At 34.7% G+C, this 19877-nt stretch overlaps 2 protein-coding genes across 4 annotated transcripts; both read left to right on the top strand.

Moving 5' to 3' along the window:
- The first annotated feature begins 1547 nt into the window (after positions 1-1547).
- On the top strand, positions 1548-7707 carry LOC105794524 (kinesin-like protein KIN-14I). 2 transcript variants are annotated; one of them, XM_012623724.2, is made up of 19 exons: positions 1548-1921; positions 2282-2448; positions 2536-2679; positions 2781-3023; positions 3114-3188; positions 3352-3420; positions 3525-3602; positions 3712-3843; positions 3927-4008; positions 4088-4183; positions 4284-4454; positions 4545-4651; positions 4764-4942; positions 5252-5413; positions 5493-5746; positions 5828-5991; positions 6094-6279; positions 6668-7158; positions 7252-7707. In XM_012623724.2, exons 1-19 carry the CDS (start codon positions 1804-1806, stop codon positions 7382-7384), a joined length of 3051 nt encoding a protein of 1016 aa, XP_012479178.1. In that variant the 5' UTR covers positions 1548-1803; the 3' UTR covers positions 7385-7707. The 2 variants fall into 2 exon arrangements, with proteins under 2 accessions (XP_012479178.1, XP_012479188.1); XM_012623734.2 differs by having other exon boundaries at positions 3117-3188.
- Positions 7708-8418: 711 nt separating this feature from the next.
- LOC105794532 (fumarate hydratase 1, mitochondrial) lies at positions 8419-13696 on the top strand. 2 transcript variants are annotated; one of them, XM_012623756.2, is made up of 18 exons: positions 8419-8728; positions 8867-9023; positions 9146-9263; positions 9346-9495; positions 9619-9729; positions 9884-9967; positions 10461-10559; positions 10674-10724; positions 10803-10852; positions 11357-11438; positions 11588-11682; positions 11774-11840; positions 11974-12024; positions 12151-12246; positions 12685-12783; positions 12889-12918; positions 13013-13078; positions 13303-13696. In XM_012623756.2, exons 2-18 carry the CDS (start codon positions 8869-8871, stop codon positions 13387-13389), a joined length of 1491 nt encoding a protein of 496 aa, XP_012479210.1. In that variant the 5' UTR covers positions 8419-8728; positions 8867-8868; the 3' UTR covers positions 13390-13696. The 2 variants fall into 2 exon arrangements, with proteins under 2 accessions (XP_012479210.1, XP_012479202.1); XM_012623748.2 differs by having other exon boundaries at positions 8420-8728; positions 8863-9023.
- The last annotated feature ends 6181 nt before the right edge of the window (positions 13697-19877 follow it).

The following is a 19877-nucleotide window of genomic DNA, read 5'->3' on the forward strand; positions in this document are numbered from 1 at the left end:
GTGATTTTTTTAAATTGCTTGGCAAAGTCTAAATGATAGCCTAATAAGAAAACTTGAACATGGATTAATAATTTCTTATTCAAATTCAAATTAAAAGTTGATAGTACGATTGAGGTTGCAATTATTCATATAAGAATTTGGTATATTGGACTTGGATAAATTTTTTGGGGTATAATTACCGGTGTTTTCACCTGTTTTACTATCTAAGATTAATCTTGTCTGAGTTGGAATGGTATTTAGGCAAAGCCCTTCTAACAATAACGACTCTTGGATTCGAATTCAATCCAAATGACTAGGAAAGAAATCCACTCCCACAATGGTGGAGCTAGGTATTTTTATTGGGGATCCGAATTAAATTTTAATAGCTTATATCTTTATATTTTTTAAAATGTTAAATCAAATTTTTATCATTTTTAAGGAGGTCAAAATACAATTTTACTGTTTTGAAAATTTACCATTTAGGGGGATTGCGACTTCCACCCCTTGTATTTTATTGTATTGGAAGGCTTCGCAGAAATAATATTGTTTTTTGTTTCTCTCTTTTTGTTTTTTTTGCTTTGTTTAACTTTGCAATATGATTCAAGTAAGAAAATTGAACAACTGCAACTAGTGTGATATTTCAATTATTATTATTTTTATAATAATATTTAAGTTAAACGAAGTGATTGACATGGGTAAGTTTAAGGGCAAAATTCAAAACTTAAAATTTGGTAGTATTTAAAAGCAATGAACAATCTAAATTAATAATATCACACTGAACCGATAAAAAGAAAAAGGAAATCAGAAGGTAAAGTGTCTATTTTCATTTTAAATCTGACATTTGTCAACTCAATAACGCTCCAAATTGGAAGATTAGAAAAGGATTTCAGCTTTGTGATGATATTGAAACCCACAACAACTACCAGTTTTCACCCTAATTCTCCAAACTTGGAGGGATTTTTTTTTATTAACTTTCCAATTTTCATGTGCATTTTTAAAAGGAGGATTAGGCTGGTTGGAAATTAAATTTTCTTTCTTAAAATTAATGGGGGGTAGATTATGTAGAAAGATTGGTTTGCACTTTGCGTTTTATATATTGAATGAAAGGATTTTAGCCAACTATTTCAAACAAATCTAAATTTGAAGCAATGAGAATGATTTGTTTTAAGGACAAAAATTAATTAAATTCGAGATTAATGTTCCAGGAAATATTGTATTATACGATAAATAAATAAATAAAGAGTTGGGCAGGGCGGAGTATACTTTTTTGAAGGGCCAAGCCAAGCCAACCCAACTTATGAGTCCCGCGGTTTCAAAATTTTAGTTACAACCTTAATCATACATGTCCTTTTCTTAATCATGCTCTGAACTTCACGCGCCAAGGGCCACCTCAAACACCGCGCTATAGGCCATCTTTCCCTTTGGATTCAACTCATAAGAAACCAGGGTCGGAGACAGGTTAGGAGATAGGTATGGAGTGAATAGTAGCTATGGGAGAACAAAATAAAGTTTCTATGAAGATTTAAAGAGTATAAAGCGGAGTTAGCTTTCTTTTCCATACACAGATAGTAAAGAGGGAAAAAAAAAACCTCTCCAAGTTTCCCACAACAATATCACAGGAAAAATAAAATCTACCAAGCTTTTTTGTTGTTGTTGTTGTTTTAATCTATACTTTTTAATTGTTTTTATCTCTCATTTCAAGCTCCATTTTCTTTCATTTTGGGAGAATTTTTGAATTTGGTTTCCTGGGGAGTTTTGTTTTTTCCTGGATGGTTGAGTTGTGAGATTTTATTTTTATTTTTTGGAGTAATTTGGGGTGAGAAAATGGCTGCAGAAGGAATGTTGTCGTTTTCAGTTGCTTCAGTTGTGGAGGATGTACTGCAACAACATGGCAATCGCTCCAAAGATCTTGATTTGGAATCTAGAAAAGCTGAGGAAGCTGGTACTTTAAACTCTTTTTTTTTTTTAATCAACATCTATATTTTGTTGAATGATGATGAATTTTTTGCTGAAAGCATATGTTATCTTTTTAATTCTATATAGTTTTAGCTAGTCGAAAAATGATGTAATTCCATGGAAAATTTTGCCTTTTTCTTCTATTTACCTATCTGATCTCCAACCTTTTTCCGTGAAATAGAAAACAGAAAACCTTTTGATCGTTGATCACTTACAGAGTTACAGTTTTTGAAATTGTTGATGAATTGCAGCGTGTTTTTGAATAAAATTTGATGAGATAATTTACTTGTGAAAATTAAAAAAAGAAAAAAAGAAGCTGAATGTGGTGATCTCTTGTATGGCACAGCATCAAGAAGGTACGAAGCCGCCGGATGGCTAAGGAAGATGGTTGGAGTTGTGGCGGCTAAAGATTTGCCAGCAGAGCCATCGGAGGAAGAATTTAGGCTTGGTTTGAGGAGTGGAATAATCCTCTGCAATGTTCTCAATAGAGTTCAACCTGGAGCTGTGCCTAAGGTTTACTAACTTTATTATGATTATGGTTTTTTTCAATTGATTTTCCTTTTAATCATGGCTAATTTCATTGGGGGTGGTTGGTTTTAGGTGGTGGAAAGTCCATGTGACGCGGCCCTCATACCTGATGGAGCTGCATTGTCAGCTTTTCAGTATTTTGAAAATATAAGGAATTTCTTGGTAGCTGGTCAAGGGTTGGGGCTTCCCACTTTTGAGGCATCCGATCTAGAACAAGTATGTTTTTTTGACTTTTTTTACAATTCTTTGGCTTCGGAAGAAATTGGTTTTATTGTGTAATTTATTTACTTATCTGTGGTTTGGTTAAAATTCTTTAGGGAGGCAAATCTGCAAGGGTGGTTAATTGTGTTCTAGCACTTAAGTCCTATAACGAGTGGAAGCTCTCGGGTGGAAATGGAGTGTGGAAATTTGGTGGAAACTTAAAACCGGCCACCACCACTTTGGGAAAGTCATTTGTAAGAAAAAATTCAGAGCCTTTCACAAACTCCTTGCAGAGGACCTCATCGATGAATGAGAAACTATTAAGTGGTCACTCCAATGAAATTGATCCTAATAAAATGGTTGGTAAGCTTAAACTGTTAGTATTCACTGTTTTCATATTCTAATTCAACAATAAGACTGAATTCTATGAGTTTTTCTTATTATACAAGCAGGCCAGTTCTGGTTCGTTAAGCATGTTGGTTCGTGCCCTTCTAACAGATAAAAAACCTGAAGAAGTTCCAACGGTAGGTTTTTATTGGATCATTACACTTGTTTAACACACCAAGCTTGATTAGCATTTTCTTGTTTGGATAAATGGGGATAGTGGAATGACTTTTATCATAAATGATGGTTAATCTTTTTGCGCTATTTCTGCTACTTATTTTTGTCATTTTTTGTTGTTGATAGCTGGTTGAATCTGTGCTCAGTAAAGTTGTAGAGGAGTTTGAGAATCGGATTGCAAGCCAATCTGGAGTGGTATGTTTAGCTTTCAAATTTTACAAAAGAATAAGTCATTTACTATTTAATTATTGATCTTAACTAACATTTAGTTTATTATGGCCTCTTCTCCAAATTGAAAGATGAAAACGACTTCGAAAGACATCACTCCTTCTAAACTCAGAAAGCCTGTATTAAAACAAACTCTTGGGGATAAAAAGGTATATAATGATCCTCATGTACTTCAGAAGTCACTAGATGACTTTTCTCCAATGTTTTAGTGCTATAGCTCACATTTCTCAAACTTCTTTCATTCTTGTAATGATTAAGATTGAGGAAAAGAACATCGAAGTGATGAAGAAAGAAGATTGCTTCCAAAAGAACCTCATTAATGAGGAGGAATTAAAAGGTCAATTGCAAAAACAGCAAATGATCTTTGATCAACAACAAAGAAATATTAAGGTGGGAATTACTGTGCTATATCTTCTGTTTTCTTGTCTATTTACGTACTTGACTTGCACTTATATGTATTATAAATTTTGTAGGAACTAAAGCATGCTATTAATTCCACAAAAGCAGGCATGCAATTCATACAAATGAAGTTTCATGAAGAATTCAACAGTCTTGGTATATTGACTTTGCTTTCATAGAAGTACTTGGTTGAATTTTCTTGCTTATCAAAGTGCTAAGCAGGGTATTTTTACAGGTATGCATATTCATGGCCTAGCTCATGCTGCTTCTGGTTACCACAGGGTTCTAGAAGAAAACCGCAAGTTATATAACCAAGTTCAGGATCTTAAAGGTAAATTATTCACTTATCTTTTGCATAAGTTCTTATCATGCCTTTCCTTGTATTAAGTCCCCTAATTTATTAGAAAGGGTTATCTACTTCATCTGACCAGGAAGTATCCGTGTTTATTGCCGTGTGAGACCATTCTTGTCTGGATCAAGCTATCTTAGCACTGTGGATCATATAGAAGAAGGAAACATCATCATCAACACTCCATCGAAGTATGGTAAAGGACGCAAATCCTTCACCTTCAACAAAGTCTTTGGGCAGTCTGCAACTCAAGGTGCTTCACTAAGAGTTTAAGTGCTATTGATAATGTTTCTGCAATTTTAGCATTCTTTACTTAGTCAGTTGCATCTTTATTGCATTGCAGCGGAGGTTTTTTCTGATATGCAGCCACTGATTCGGTCAGTTCTTGATGGATACAATGTTTGCATATTTGCATATGGTCAGACAGGATCAGGGAAAACTTACACTATGGTAAGACATGGTTGGATTATTCACAAGTTTGATAATACATGCATTAAAATTTGTTTGATGAAATATACTTTTTCCTTTATAACTTACTAGTTTATTTGGTTTACAAATCCAGACTGGACCTAAAGACCTGACAGAGAAAAGTCAAGGGGTTAATTATAGGGCACTAGGTGATTTGTTCCTTCTAGCAGAACAAAGAAAGGATACCTTCCGCTACGATGTTGCTGTTCAGATGATTGAAATTTATAATGAGCAAGTCAGGGATCTCCTTGTTACAGATGGAAGTAACAAAAGATATCCTTTTCCAATCATTTGGTTTTACTTGACTTCCCTCTAGGTTGTAAAATTAGATCATCATATCAGTTATAATCTATAAAAAGTTGTCTTGAAAGATTGGTAATTTAGAAAAAGCTTTCTTCCTATTCTAAATCAGAGTTTGATCATAAGGTGGTTGATGCTCTGAAAAATGAAACGCCAAAAAGTTTGAATTGGTTTAAATTTGAAAATGGATCTTGATCATTGAATCTCTCACTTCAATATATGTTCAATGGTAGGTCTAGCCAGTCAATTTCCTAACCAAACTTATCCTTAATCTATTAATACATTAGAAATTCGCAACAGTTCTCAGACAGGTCTCAATGTACCAGATGCCAACCTCATGCCTGTTTCGTCAACATCAGATGTTATTGATCTGATGAACCTAGGACAAAGGAATCGTGCAGTTGGTGCAACGGCCCTAAATGACCGTAGTAGCCGTTCTCATAGGTAACTTCTTACTTATTTACGCCTCTTGATCCTGAAATGTTTCTTAAATTTGAAGTTAATTTTTTTTATCACATTGCAGTTGCTTGACCGTCCATGTTCAAGGAAGAGATTTAACATCTGGAACTACTCTCCGTGGCTGCATGCATCTTGTGGATCTCGCAGGAAGTGAGAGAGTAGACAAGTCTGAGGTAACGGGAGATCGACTAAAAGAGGCACAGCACATAAACAAATCTTTATCAGCTCTAGGAGATGTGATTGCTTCCCTTGCCCAAAAGAATCCACATGTTCCTTACAGAAACAGCAAGCTCACTCAACTTCTTCAAGATTCACTTGGTAAGTTTAAGCTGTTGAAATAGTGCACAACTTTTTCTTTTCAGAAGTTTTAATCATATTGGACTGGAATTGTATTTTCAGGAGGACAGGCCAAGACACTAATGTTTGTTCACATAAGCCCTGAATCTGATGCCTTAGGTGAAACAATAAGTACTCTCAAATTTGCAGAGCGTGTAGCTACTGTTGAACTTGGTGCTGCTCGAGTGAACAAAGACACTTCGGATGTTAAAGAACTCAAAGAACAGGTTATTGTATTCAACTCTAACTATTAGTTGATATGGTTATCTTAAGATAATTGTCAAATCTGATGCTCTTGCTTTTACTAACTTGTTGGAATCAACTTCCAGATTGCTAGCCTGAAGGCAGCTTTGGCTAGGAAAGAGGGAGAGATGGACCAAAGCCAGCACTCTGTATCTAGTAGCTCTGAAAAATACCGAACAAAAGCTAGTGATCTATCGCCCTTCAATCCTAATCAGCAAGTTGGAGATGTTTTGGGGGCAAGAGAACCTGTGGCGAATGTGGGCAACATTGAGGTACATGATGCTTTCCACATGATAATAGTAGGATGGAAATTTAATTTCATTAATCACTTTGAATACAATCAGTCACAAATCCTTGATTCTTTCTCTTCAATTTAAAGATGATATGAATACTAATGTGTGAATGTCTTCATTGAATTCAGAATTTCATGGTAATAATATGCATTCCAGTGACTGAAAATGGCTATAGTGGCATAATACTCATTCAAGTGTGCAAAATTTCTTTTCTCTCCTTAAAGCTAATTGATGGGAAGAAAATCTATAGTGCTTATATATTTTCTGGAATTGCTTGCCAAATTTCATGAATAATTTTAGCAATTCAATGAGTTGGGTTTGTTTGAGATGCCCTAGAATAGAAAGCTTGACTCGTCTGCTTTTGCAGGTGTGCAATAACTCTGCATTGAGGCAAAAGAGGCAAAGCGTTGATCTTGATGAGCTATTAGCAAATTCACCTCCCTGGCCTCCCGTTGTCAGTCCTGCCCAAAACTTTAGGGATGATGAGAAAGAATTAGGCTCGGGTGAGTGGGTGGATAAGGTTATGGTGAACAAGCAAGATACCATTAACAGAGTGGGAAGCCCTCTAGGATGTTGGGAAGCAGAAAATGGGAACTTGTCTGATGTCTTTTACCAGAAATATCTCCACGATTCTTCAAAGATTTATCCAGAAAAATCATATAATATGTTCTTGGGGGCTAATGGATTCAATATGGCCAGTGCTGATGACATAGATGATATTGATGTTGCAACCAGTGACTCGTCCGAGCCTGATTTGCTCTGGCAATTCAATTCGACCAAACTTAGCAGCATAACCAATGGGATTGAGTCCAAGACCAAGAGACCCACTCCAAAATCAGCAAGAAACCCAGATATGAGGTAAGCCAATACATACATTCTCATGTCGAATATTATCTGCCATTATTGTAAGTTTGTCGACATGTTACTAAAAAGCTGGTTAATTATCTGCAGCAAAAATCTACATCCTATGTCAGGGCCATCACCGTCTAGGAAACTAGCAAATGGAGCTGGCCAACCTTTGCATCGAAATGTGAGGCAGCCACCAGCTGCTGACGGGAAACGCAGAACTGGGAGCAGAAAATAACAAGTTTATACACCATTATAACCACGTTGGAGTGATTTCTGATTCTTTTCTTCTTTTTATTTTATTTTATTTCTTTTTTCCTCTTATATTTTTTAGAGAGTGAGAGAATGTCTTGAATATACAGATAACCTTTTTCTTTCATTGTAATTTTTTTTATGGTATAGTTAAAACGCAGCAATAATTCCAGTTGCCTATTTGTTTATTAAGGACAAGTTGTGCAGATGATGCGTCCTGCCTTGGGTATTTGTGTAAAGACTCTGCTTTTCTTCGGTGCTTGAGAGAATTAAAAGTCTTATTGCAATGGCTCTGCAATTACCATACAATTGGTTTGGGTTGAAGATGTCCTTTTTGAGTTGTTTTCAAGTTATGTCTAAGCTTATGCTACTTTCTGCAAACCGAGACAAAAGGATCAGTCTCTGTATTCATGTAATTATGTTACAAATTCCAAAAGCTGACATGAAAATAATATGTAATTGTCGCAGGCTGTAATAGGAGTCAGATTGGCAAACGAACAAATTAATCTTTATTTGTATATTACGTCAAAATGCAAAATGATCCTAAATGAGTCCCTCTACTAATTTATTTATTTTTTAAGCAGAGCAAAATGCAATATTATTATATTACAGGGCCTTTATATTACTTTTATTTCAAATACTCTTCCCCATGTAATCTTTTTTACATGAATCAAGAAGAGCAAGCAGGCATTCTTAGCCATTTAATTGTAACTTAATTACTGAACAAAAGAGAGAAGCAATGAAGAAAGGAGCAAATATCCTGATATTCAATATGATTAGACACGAGGAGCAATCATGTTATACCAATCAAACTCAAAAAGTAACATGGGAGCCATCTGGTTCGATTGCTAGGCGGCAGGCAAACATGGACGGCAGAAGGTGTTGCAGCAGAGGAGACTAATCAAATCCTTTTATATGGAGGTAGAAGTTAGAATAATAGAACCCATGATAAAGTCATAGGAACAAAGCCCATTCACGGCTCTTCTTCTAGAATTTGGGAGAGGTTAGGACCATTCTCCTTTGGCGTGAGGGATAGTAATAGCTATCGCCAAACCGAATGAAAATGACAAATCTCCGTTGAATAAAGTCGTGACAGCCCACCTTTGACCCATACTGCAGCCCAAGACCAAGCCACCCATCAATGATCAAACCATTCTCACTTTTATTAGGCTTGCTTTGGAACCTCCTCATTGGCTGCTTTGCTCACCCTCCGAAACCCCAGAAAAGCCAGAGATTCCCCGACAACTCCGGCGATAACTGTACCCCATACCCTATCTCTGCCCTTCTCGACTACCGCACCCTCGTTACTAAGCTCTTTCTTTGATCTGAGGTTTATTCCTTCTCTTTTTCGACAAATTTTTTATTTTATTTTTTACAGTTCCCTTTGTTTGAAAAACTTGATCTTGAATGTTTTGTTGGTTTATTGTTATTACGTTGGATTGAAGTTCTTTTTTTTTTTTGAAGTAAGAAATGGCGATGTATATCGTATCTCGGCGACTCTCCGCTGGATCCACCACCTCCCAGCTGGTCACCTCTCTCCGTTATGCCACCTGCTGGAGATCCTTCTCCACGTCTTTTAGGGAGGAACGAGACACTTTCGGCCCCATTAACGTTCCCTCCGATAAGTTCGTCTTTCCCCCTCATCACTGTGTGTGTGTGTGTTTTAATTCGCACCATTAAAAAAGAAGTTTTGAATAGAAGAGAGAAGTAGTTATACTTGTTGCTTGTGCTGTCACTGCGTTTTTAGATTGTGGGGAGCGCAGACTCAGAGATCGTTACAGAATTTTGAAATTGGGGGAGAGCGTGAACGGATGCCTGAACCTATTATTCGGGCCTTTGGTGTTCTCAAGAAATGTGCTGCCAAGGTTCATCTCTGATCTGATCACTGAACCCAAATAGTTCTCAATTTTTAAGTGTTTGCATATGTTAATTGTTTTCTTCATTTAGGTTAACATGGAATATGGTCTTGATCCAACCATTGGGAAAGCCATAATGCAAGCAGCCCAAGAAGTAGCCGAAGGAAAACTCAACGATCACTTTCCGCTTGTCGTTTGGCAAACTGGTAGTGGCACCCAGAGTAACATGAATGCCAATGAGGTCTTTGCAACTTTTTTCTTTTTAAACTTTTTGTATTCATTAGCTGAATAGATATTTTTGTCATGTGAGAATCATTTTTACAGTAAATTTTATAGCTTAATTTGCGATTCTGGAATTTTCCAGGTAATTGCTAATAGAGCAGCTGAGATCCTTGGACATCAGCGTGGTGACAAGTTTGTGCACCCAAATGATCATGTGAACAGATCTCAATCTTCTAATGACACATTCCCCACTGTAAGCTGAAATTACCATCTAACTTGTTGGTTTCTTCCTTCTTTAATCTTTCAAAAATCCAAGAATTCAACTAGGCCAACTTATGTGTCCTTAGCTTAGCACAGTCGGTTTTGAGCTGCCACTTTACTTATGCTACATTTTCTTCTTTCTACAGGTAATGCACATTGCAGCTGCTATGGAAATAAACTCAAGATTAATACCAAAATTGAAAATTTTGCATTCTACCTTACATTCAAAGGTTTACTTTGCTTTTGCCTCTACTTTATAGTGTTATTTATGTATGATGTCTCTTACTCTTACCTTTTTTCTGATGGAGATCTTTGCCTTTTATGCCTTTGTTTCCCTCACATCCTTATTGACTTCCATTGCAACATCAGCATCTACTGTCTGAAAGGGATTTTTCTGGCCATGCCTGATTGTCAATGCCAATATCTTCTTATTTGAGTTCTAAATCTTTGGCTCTTTGATTCCTTATGTTAACAACACTCTTGTCAATGATGTTGTCTTTTATAGTCTTTGTAATATTATCGTCTCTTCTTGGTGAACCATCGTGATTTGCTTTTGACTCTCTCTCTCTCTACACACACACACACACACACATATATATATAACGGCTACTTGGTCCAATAATCCTAACTGTCTTTGTGTTTTATGTTTGCTCCCATACCAGCGAGTTTTTAATTTGATGGCTTCAAACTCAAGTTAAGTTTTGCTTGTGTTGTTTTCACCAGTCTATTGAATTCAAAGATATTGTTAAAATTGGTCGCACTCACACTCAAGATGCAACACCTTTGACTCTTGGTCAAGAGTTCAGTGGCTATACTACACAAGTAAGCTCATTATTCTAGCAGTTTCTTTTATGTACTTTGGGGTCAATTATGTTTAGTGGACAGGTGGCAATGAGGGATAACTTTTAATTATGTTGTGGTTTTGTTTTGTTATAGGTCAAGTATGGAATTGATCGAGTTTTGTGCACCCTTCCACGCATGTATCAGGCATGCTATCTCATTTGATTGTATGTTATTCCATGTAATCTGTTCTGACTACTGACATATAGGGGTGCTGTATGACAGCTAGCACAAGGTGGTACTGCCGTTGGGACAGGATTGAACACAAAGAAAGGGTATGTTACTTAGCCTTGAACATTGCTTCTCTGATTTTGTAATTATGTCTATTTTCCTTTGTCAATTTCAGTTGGTTTTCTTTTGTTCGTTTTATTCTGATGCTATATAGTTGATTTATTTTACCTGGTTGCTTCAATATTGCTCTCTGATTTATTAAGATCCAAGCCCTTTATGATCCGTACTTCTCTTTTAAGCTATAATTCATGTTTTATCTCTTTTATTTTATGGTCAGAGCCTCAGAAATACTCTTTGGTCATTGAATGTTTGTTTAAAGCTAGTGCACCTGTGTAAACTTTCTATATTTTATTTTTATATTAATAGATGTTGCATCTGCTGTGCCATGGCTTGAAGCCGCTGTTACCAAATTTGCTAAATGCAAACTTAAACTGAAATTATTATGAAGAATGAACTATTTGTTTGAGAGCATTATTTATCATCATAACAATGTTCCTTTAGGATTCTCGTACTGAACTTGACAGTGCCCAATGTTAAAATTGATCTAGGTTTGATGCAAAAATTGCTGCTGCTGTAGCAGATGAGACAAACTTGCCATTTGTCACAGCAGAAAATAAGTTTGAAGCTTTGGTGAATCTCTTAGCTATCTCTGGTCAAGCTTTTATTTATTTATTTTTCCATTTTGTTTTAGGTTGAAGGAATTGATCATTAGCTTATATCTTCTAAGTTGTCATGCAAAATAGTTACACATTCATGAATATTTATTTCTCTTTAATCAGGCTGCACATGATGCCTTTGTTGAAACTAGCGGAGCCCTAAACACTGTTGCTACATCCCTGATGAAGGTTGCAAATGACATACGCTTACTGGGAAGGTTTGTCTGCAATTTGGATAACCCTCTCTTGTGTGTGTGTGTGAGTGTGGTTTGGCATTATTCTGATGGTTTCAGCATTTTTCTTATTCAGTGGTCCCCGATGTGGCCTTGGTGAGCTCATTCTTCCTGAAAACGAGCCAGGCAGCAGTATAATGCCTGTAAGATTCTCATCTCAATTTCCATGGATTCATTTATCAGCAAAGTCCTTTTTTTACTTCTATTCTATTTTCTCTTTGACTATTGTTCTTCCCATAGAATTTTGTTAGTTTGACTGAAGTTATTCTGTTTCAGGGGAAGGTAAACCCTACCCAGTGTGAGGCTATCACTATGGTCTGTGCCCAGGTAAATATATGTTACTGTTATTTTTTCACATTCAGATGGTATTGTCCAGCTGGAGATTTTACCTTGTGGTGGTTAAATTTTCACTTTCTTTTATCAGTCTATAACAAGATGGAAAGTTTCTTGCAGGTAATGGGTAACCATGTTGCTATCACAGTGGGCGGATCCAATGGCCACTTTGAATTGAATGTGTTCAAGCCAATGATTGCTAATGCACTCCTGCATGTATGTGTTTTCTATTACCAAAGTTATTGAAAAGCTGCATTCATTTAATTTCAACACTTACAAAAATTGAATGTGTAAATTTTCTGCACTAATCATTTGAAAGGCCAATTCTTTTTATTTCATATGACTTCACTAAAATTATAAGTATGAATTAGGTGAGTTTTTGCAATGAAAAATATTCTTAGACTTTGCGATTGGAAAATTGTATGCTTGATTTCAACGCTTCAAAATCTGAATCTGTAAATTTTCTGCACTACTCATTTGAAAGGCCAAATCTCTTTATTTCCTAAGACTATAAAAATTATAGATAAGAATTATGCGAGTTTTGCAATGAAGATATTTTAGATTTTGAGATTTGACAATCATATGCTTGACTGACTTGATTTCTCCACTTGTGTTCATTTTCATTCATTGATGATCATTGCCCTTTGCTATCAGTCATTAAGATTGCTGGGTGACGCATCTGCTTCATTTGAGAAGAACTGCGTGAGGGGAATTCAAGCCAATAGGGAAAGAATTTCTAAATTACTGCATGAGGTCAATGCCACATCCTGAATATTTTAAGTTTATTTTGATACCATATGATAGATTGTCAAGCTAATGATCATATGTTGTCTTGTGACATTTTGACTGGTCTTGCAGTCTCTAATGCTTGTCACATCTTTGAACCCTGTAAGTTCTCTTCCCTGCTTCTATCTAGGATCAATTGTTCCTCAATGAGTCTTTTGCATTTTGAACACGTCTCTAATGATCTCTTTGCTTCCAGAAAATTGGTTACGACAATGCTGCAGCAGTTGCCAAGAAAGCACACAAGGAGGGGTCCACTTTGAAGGTGAGATTTGTTTCTTCTCTTTATGGTTCACTTCTTGAGTATCTTTGATGCAATCGTGGATAGCAATGACTTTGTTTTGTTGTGCTTACTGACATCTTAATATGGAAATTCGACCTCACTTAAGTTGTTCTCATATGGAACTGTTTCAATGTTTGTCCTAATCTCCTTTGATGACTGAAATACTGAATATAACCTACACTTGTTTCTGCGCTTATCTTCTGCAGGAAGCAGCATTGAGCCTTGGTGTGCTCACAAGCGAAGAATTTGACACTCTTGTGGTGCCTGAGAAAATGATTGGCCCATCTGACTGAATTTTTTTTTTTTTTTTGCTAGAGGAGACTTAAGCAGCAATTGCTTAGATTTTAATTAATTTTAAGACCATTTTTCTCGGTCGGATTACAAAATAGAATCCGACCACGATTTTCTTCATATTCCGATTATGGAAAACAATATTATTGAGGTTTCCCATTTGCTTGGAATTGTTTATGCAGTTTATGTAGTGAAAAAAAGAATAGTCGTGGATTGACTAATAAGGGGAAAACCTCCCTCATTTGTAAGGAGACTGATTGAAGTAAAGTTGAAGGCAAAATAAAAGAGATGGCATCGAGTTTTGGTACATACTAATGCTCTTGAATCTTTTTTTATGTATGTTAAAGGTGTTGCCTTTCATTTAAGTTCTTTATGTAACGGTACTGCAAAATGTGTATATTTTCTCTTGACACCAAAGACGAGAAGAAAGAAAAAAGCTTTCATTTGGAGAGATGCAAAATGATGACGTTCAGTGATGAAGCTAGTAAGTTCGATTTTTGGAAGAATTTTTCTACTATTTCAACCGTAGTCATTATAACTAGCTTTGCTCATTTATCTACCAATCAAGTTCCAGTGAGCATAACACCATGTTTTGTTTGACAAGTCCAATAGTACCGGTAGCTTTCCCATCCCCACTGATCGTTATCCACCATGGTTAAGGTGTTTCTAGCAGTAATCAAAATGAGTTTATAATCCTTCTTTGACCAATCAACACCCCAAGTAATCAAGTTGATAAATAATTAGGGTGTAATTGAGTCGAGTCGCGCTCATTCAAAATTCAGTGTTTGATATTTTGCTCAAGCTCGATCGAGAATCATTTTTAAGCTTGTTTACATCGAGTTTAATTAGGCTCGTTTATAATTTTTTGCATTCTCTAACTAAATTAATAAAATATCATTTTTTGAATGTGAGATTATTATTGTTATTTAAAATTCAATTACAAAATCCAAAACAAGGTGTTTACTATTCCACTAAATCCTTCCTTGCTAATAGGAAAATGGAGTAAATTAGAAGTGAAACATTGCAAGAGCCAAAACGCCAAAACGCCAAAAATCATTCACCACTTCTGATATAAATAAACTTGTATGAGTAAATTGCTTATCTTTGACGTATAAAGATGCCAAATTTTATTAATAGCAGCAAAACCGAGCTTCACCATTCTGAAGTGGTCAGCCCGAGGTGTAAAAGGGAAAATAACCAATAAATAAAACTACAAAAACCTCTACTTTTAAGGCCATTATGAGAACTTTATAGTAGATATTAACTAATATAAAGTAATGCAATCATCAGCATTAACGACCAAAAAGCAAACTTGTGCAAGCTGCAAGAAACAAAGTCATTAATATCTAAACTTCTAAAAGCTTTTGGCATATGAAATTAATTAAACATGAAAGATAAGTTCCTTTATATTAATTAAACAAGAAGGATAAGTTAAGAGTAAGGTTTTCGCATTTAGAGGTTAGTCATTGAACTATTCAAAGTTATTTGTTTATTAATTTTGTAATGGACTTCAGATGTGATTATGAGTTAACTCACTATTCATTATAAGGTAAATTACACCCAAAGTTATTCAATTGTTAGGAAATTTATACTTTAAGCATTCATCTTAGTGCAACCGAACTGGTCTGGCCAGAAAGAAACAAAACAAATTAGTTTCAAAGCAAATAAGAGAAAACAAGAAAGGAAAAGCAAGAAAGAAAAGGAGGGAAAGGGAAAGTTTGAGAAGAATTAGGATTGAAGTTTTTTAACCCCCAAATAAAGAATTCCGACCCAAAGAAGAGTTCTTGAACTTGGAAAAACAGATTGCAAACAAATTAATTTGTTTCAAGAACATAAAAATGACAAAAAGAACAATAAGGAAACAACAAGAAAAACGAAAAGAAGAGGCGCTCAAATGGAGTCCTTTGAAGAACTTGGCTTTAACAAACACCAAAATTAGATCTAATCAATCACGATCACCACAAAATCTTAAAAGAAAATGAATTGAAAGCAAATCACAAGAATGAGATCTTGCAGAAATAACAACTCTAAGAGTTTGACAAACAAAAAAATGACCTAAAAATTGAGAGTTCTGATACTACTTTAATTAGGATTACCTAAATAACAAGTAACATTAATAATAAGAGGGACAACCCTTTTCAAACAAAAAAAAAAAAAAACCTAAAAACTAAATGTTCTAATCTTACTTTAATTAAGATTACTTAAACTACAAGTAACATGTAAAGAACTAAATGGAAAAAAAAAAGCTAAGTATAAACTTACTAAATTAAAATGAAAATTCGACTAGCCTATATAAATAATGTAACCTGCCCATGAATTATGATTAAATTTTGAAAGTCACATCGGCCACCGAATGGTCCAGAAAAATCAATCAGACTCTCAGAAATTTATTTTCAAAGCAATCGATTATTTTTCAAAAAACTGTAGTGGGCATCTTTTTTTGCAAAGTTTAATTAAAATTCCAATTAAAAAGATTCTCATTAATTTTAAAAACATATTACATATTTAGCTTCCAAAAAAATCCAGTTTTGCAATGGAAAAACCAGTGTTCACAATTTGTTAATAAAACCATAATTGTTAACAAAACCATAATTACTAACTTTAATGAAAAATTATTAATTTAGACAATTATATAACTTATCCAATTCTTAATATTCATGCATGCAATAACTAAATACATCCCAAAATCTAATCTCATGCCACAATTCGTAAAATTAATTGTTACAAACCAAATAAATAAAAAATTAAATACTTTATTTAATAAAAAAAAGGATGAGACCTCCAAATTGCGAAATTTGAGCCTTAACCTTGAAACTTACCTAAAAAATGTTAAACTAATGGGATGAGCTTAAAAAGTCAATGCGAGTCTTAATTAAAGGCAAACAGAGTATGCATAACTTACAAATCATGCAAGAAACTCGTTTAGCAATTGAACACAAAAACTAACAGATTATCGGTAATCACAATGGTACATAGAATTCACAGAATCATGGTGCTTCCAACATATATGCATATACATGCTCAAGAATGACAATGCAATAAGGTCCTACCCATCCATCCGCTACACAATACGAGTTTCTTAGAACTCATCTATTTAATCACCAAAACAATTAGGAGTCGTAGCTCAGTGTGGAAAAACCACCAATAATAATTTGCAAACAAGTTGTCGGTAATGTGGATGAGCCGTTAGAAATACAGATAAGTTACCAGTAAATTACAGTAAACCGCCAATAATTCAGGCAAGCTACCAATAAGATGCAAACGGTGCTGCTAATGATGTGGTCAAGCCACCAATATCCAGTACCTCCTACAATACTCTAGTGCAGTGCACTGACAACAATATTGCTGATTTAAATACTGCCAAAACTCCACGGAACTCCTCTATTACCCATAAATCCTAATTCTCATGCAATGCAAATGATATTCCATGAATGAAGCACAATCATGCATGATAGAAATAGTTATAGTGCAGAACAATGGCCTGTTTAACGTGCTTTTGGTAACAGTTTCACTATATGACTTGCACACTTTTCGTCAATCAATCAATGGCATCAATGGTATGTAACAAACATACAAAGTACAATACAATCAATGCATACTTAATATGCAATTCGAGCAGTGTCACAAAAAGTCGCATGTTATAAATGCAACCAATGAACAATAACAATTTTCATAATATACAATACAGTGCTTGTCACAATCATGCAAATAATCAACTTTAATAAAGGCAAACCATCTGACAATCACATATGACGATTTCGTATTCAAGCGATCCCAAACAGGGCCTTTAACATTCGACCAAATTACTTGATACATACCTTGCTCAACATTTCCCTAGTTTGACTTTAGGCTGTTCGGCCATGCCCAAACCAGCAAGCTTAATTTATTTATTATTAACACATAATATCAATTACAAACAATACACACAAAGGTAAGATCCGCACTTCACATTCGACATGTATAAAAAAGAAATATACGTGCATTCAGTTTCCCCCTTGAAGGGCAATCGAACAACTCTCAAAGACTCATCATCATTCGGCCAAATCAAACAAGAAGTACTCACATACACAATTCACATTTAACTAAGTCCCACATCTGAATTACGCAAGTTCGTAGCCCAATTGCTAATTTGCAATTTCTCTCCACTTAAAACCGAACAAACCTAATCAAATAACATGACAAAATAATGTTAGAATCAACCTAAAACACATTTATGGGGTTTAACCAATTAGTACTACATAAGCGACACTTTAGATCCAACTTCGGTAAATAAACTTACGCTATTTTGCTACTAAACGGAAATGTGAATTAAGTTCGTTGTCACTGTTGATCCGAGAAGTTTAGATTTGATCCTTCAACATAAAAATCATAAAAAATTAGTAGCTAAAAAAATTGGTTAAGGCCTTAGAGGCATTCGACCATAACAAAAAAAAAATAACGACAAGGAAAGCGATGTTAGATCACTACCGAAACAACACTTATGCTTCATGGTTTGTAATGGCCCGGTTTAGACCTTATTCGGAATAGTGGTTTCGGGACTAAATCCGAGTCAAAAAAATATTTTAACATTATTTTGGAGTCAACAGTATGTTAATTTATGTGTGTGAAAGTTTCGTGTGAAAATTTTATCGTTTGTGTGCTTGATTTAATTAAAAGGATTTAATCGCGTTAAATGCAAAATTAGAATGCTATATGTAAAGGTACCTATTTGCTATTGCTTTTATTAAATAGAGTCCTTATGTGGTAATTTAATCATTAGAATATTGCATGGTCAAAAATAGACAACCATTATGTGTTTTGTAATTTAAATATTAAGGTTAATATGGTAATTATGTTAATAAGCTTTGTATAATAAAACAAAACATGAAAATTAGTGATCCATTCATCTTTATTGCCGAAAATGACAAAGGAAAAGAAAGTTTATAAGCAAAATTGGGTTCGACACTTTTGGTTGTTGACTAAGGTATGTTTTTTGCTCGGTTTTTGATAATTTTTATGTTTTTGAGATTGTTGCTTCGTATACTAGCTATCCCATGCTTTAATTTTTGGATTTGGTGGTGAATTGGAGATTTACCATTGATGATATCTTGGTGTTTTTGTTGTTTGATGATGAAAAATAAATATTGGTTGATAGATTATTATGTTTAATTAAGTGATTTTTGATAAAAATGCTTATTAATGATTAAATTGTGAAATTTGCAAATTGAGGGGTCAAAATGTGAAATAAATGAAATTAATGGGCTGCTAGGGACATAGGAAGAATTCGGCCTAACTAGAGTTTAATGAAATTTAAATATTTTGTGTTGTTTTGAAATAGGGACTAAATTGTGAAAATGTGAAATATTATGGGCTAAAGTGAAAAATTCCCAATTATGTGTTTTTGGATGTAATTGAAGGAATTTGTAATTAAATAAGTTAAATTTGAATTGATTTAGATCAAGAAAAGAAGAAATCAGATTTGGATCGGGGGAAGTCGAAAGTTGTTGATTAGTCATTCCGGTCCGTTCGTGTTAGTACGAGGTAAGTACATAAGTAATTATATATCGTTAAATTTGAATGTATATATATTTTATAACTGCCGAATTGAATTATTACAAATGTATGTGTATATGCCGAATTGAATTAAGCATGGGAGTATTACTTATGAGTTTGAATCGATCGAATTACGACGTCTGAAAGCCCTATACGAACCTTAGGAATAGTTAGGATACTTATGTCATGACATAGGATTCCGATATGTGATTACGTGTAAGACCATGTCTGGGACATTGGCATCAATTTGCGATTTACGTGTAAGACCATATCTGGGACATCGACATCTTATAGGAGTTCGTGTAAAACCCTGTCGGGGACAGTGGCATCGATATTTGATTTCATGTAAGACCACGTCTGGGACGTTGGCATTGAATGAGTTTTTCGAGTTATCTGAGTATCCTATTTAATTCCGAAGGGTTCAACAGGCAATATCGAGTTAAGATCGAACGTAAAAACGAGCTAAATGGTTCAGGTACGTACGAAGTTAAATGATTATGAAAAAGGTAAGAGTTGATATATGATGTGATCATAAGAGTTACATGAGAAATGTGATTGTACATGTGTATGGAACTAATTAGATTCGGTTATTTCGAATTGAATTATGGATGTACTCGTGATGTTTTATTTGCTTATGACTTTTTAAGCTATTCAAGCTTACTTTGTGTGTTTATTTGACATTTTATAGGTTTTTGAAAGCTAGCTTTGAGCTCGGGGATCGTCAAGGATCATCGTCACACTATCGACTATTATTCGGTACTTTTGAAGTTTGTAATTAAGACATATGGCATGTATAGGCTAGTTTTGATATGTTTGATTTTTAAATTTTGTGTATAAATAGCCATGCGAAAATGGCTTGATTATGATGTTAATGTTTGTGAGAATTCGATCATGTTTTAAGCTTATTATGGAAGTATGTTTCATGGTATATAATGCATAAGTTCTTATAAAATAAGTT

The sequence above is a fragment of the Gossypium raimondii genome, chromosome 7, assembly GCF_025698545.1.
Source record: "Gossypium raimondii isolate GPD5lz chromosome 7, ASM2569854v1, whole genome shotgun sequence".
Taxonomy (NCBI): Eukaryota; Viridiplantae; Streptophyta; class Magnoliopsida; order Malvales; family Malvaceae; genus Gossypium; species Gossypium raimondii.

Coding starts and splice junctions, on each gene's coding strand:
- LOC105794524 (XM_012623724.2), top strand. CDS start 1,804: ATGGCTGCAGAAGGAATGTTGTCGTTTTCAGTTGCTTCAGTTGTGGAG. Junction 2,680..2,780: donor AGGCATCCGATCTAGAACAA/GTATGTTTTTTT, acceptor AAAATTCTTTAG/GGAGGCAAATCTGCAAGGGT. Junction 4,009..4,087: donor TGAAGAATTCAACAGTCTTG/GTATATTGACTT, acceptor GTATTTTTACAG/GTATGCATATTCATGGCCTA.
- LOC105794532 (XM_012623756.2), top strand. CDS start 8,869: ATGGCGATGTATATCGTATCTCGGCGACTCTCCGCTGGATCCACCACC. Junction 9,730..9,883: donor CTAATGACACATTCCCCACT/GTAAGCTGAAAT, acceptor TTCTTTCTACAG/GTAATGCACATTGCAGCTGC. Junction 10,853..11,356: donor GGATTGAACACAAAGAAAGG/GTATGTTACTTA, acceptor AAATTGATCTAG/GTTTGATGCAAAAATTGCTG.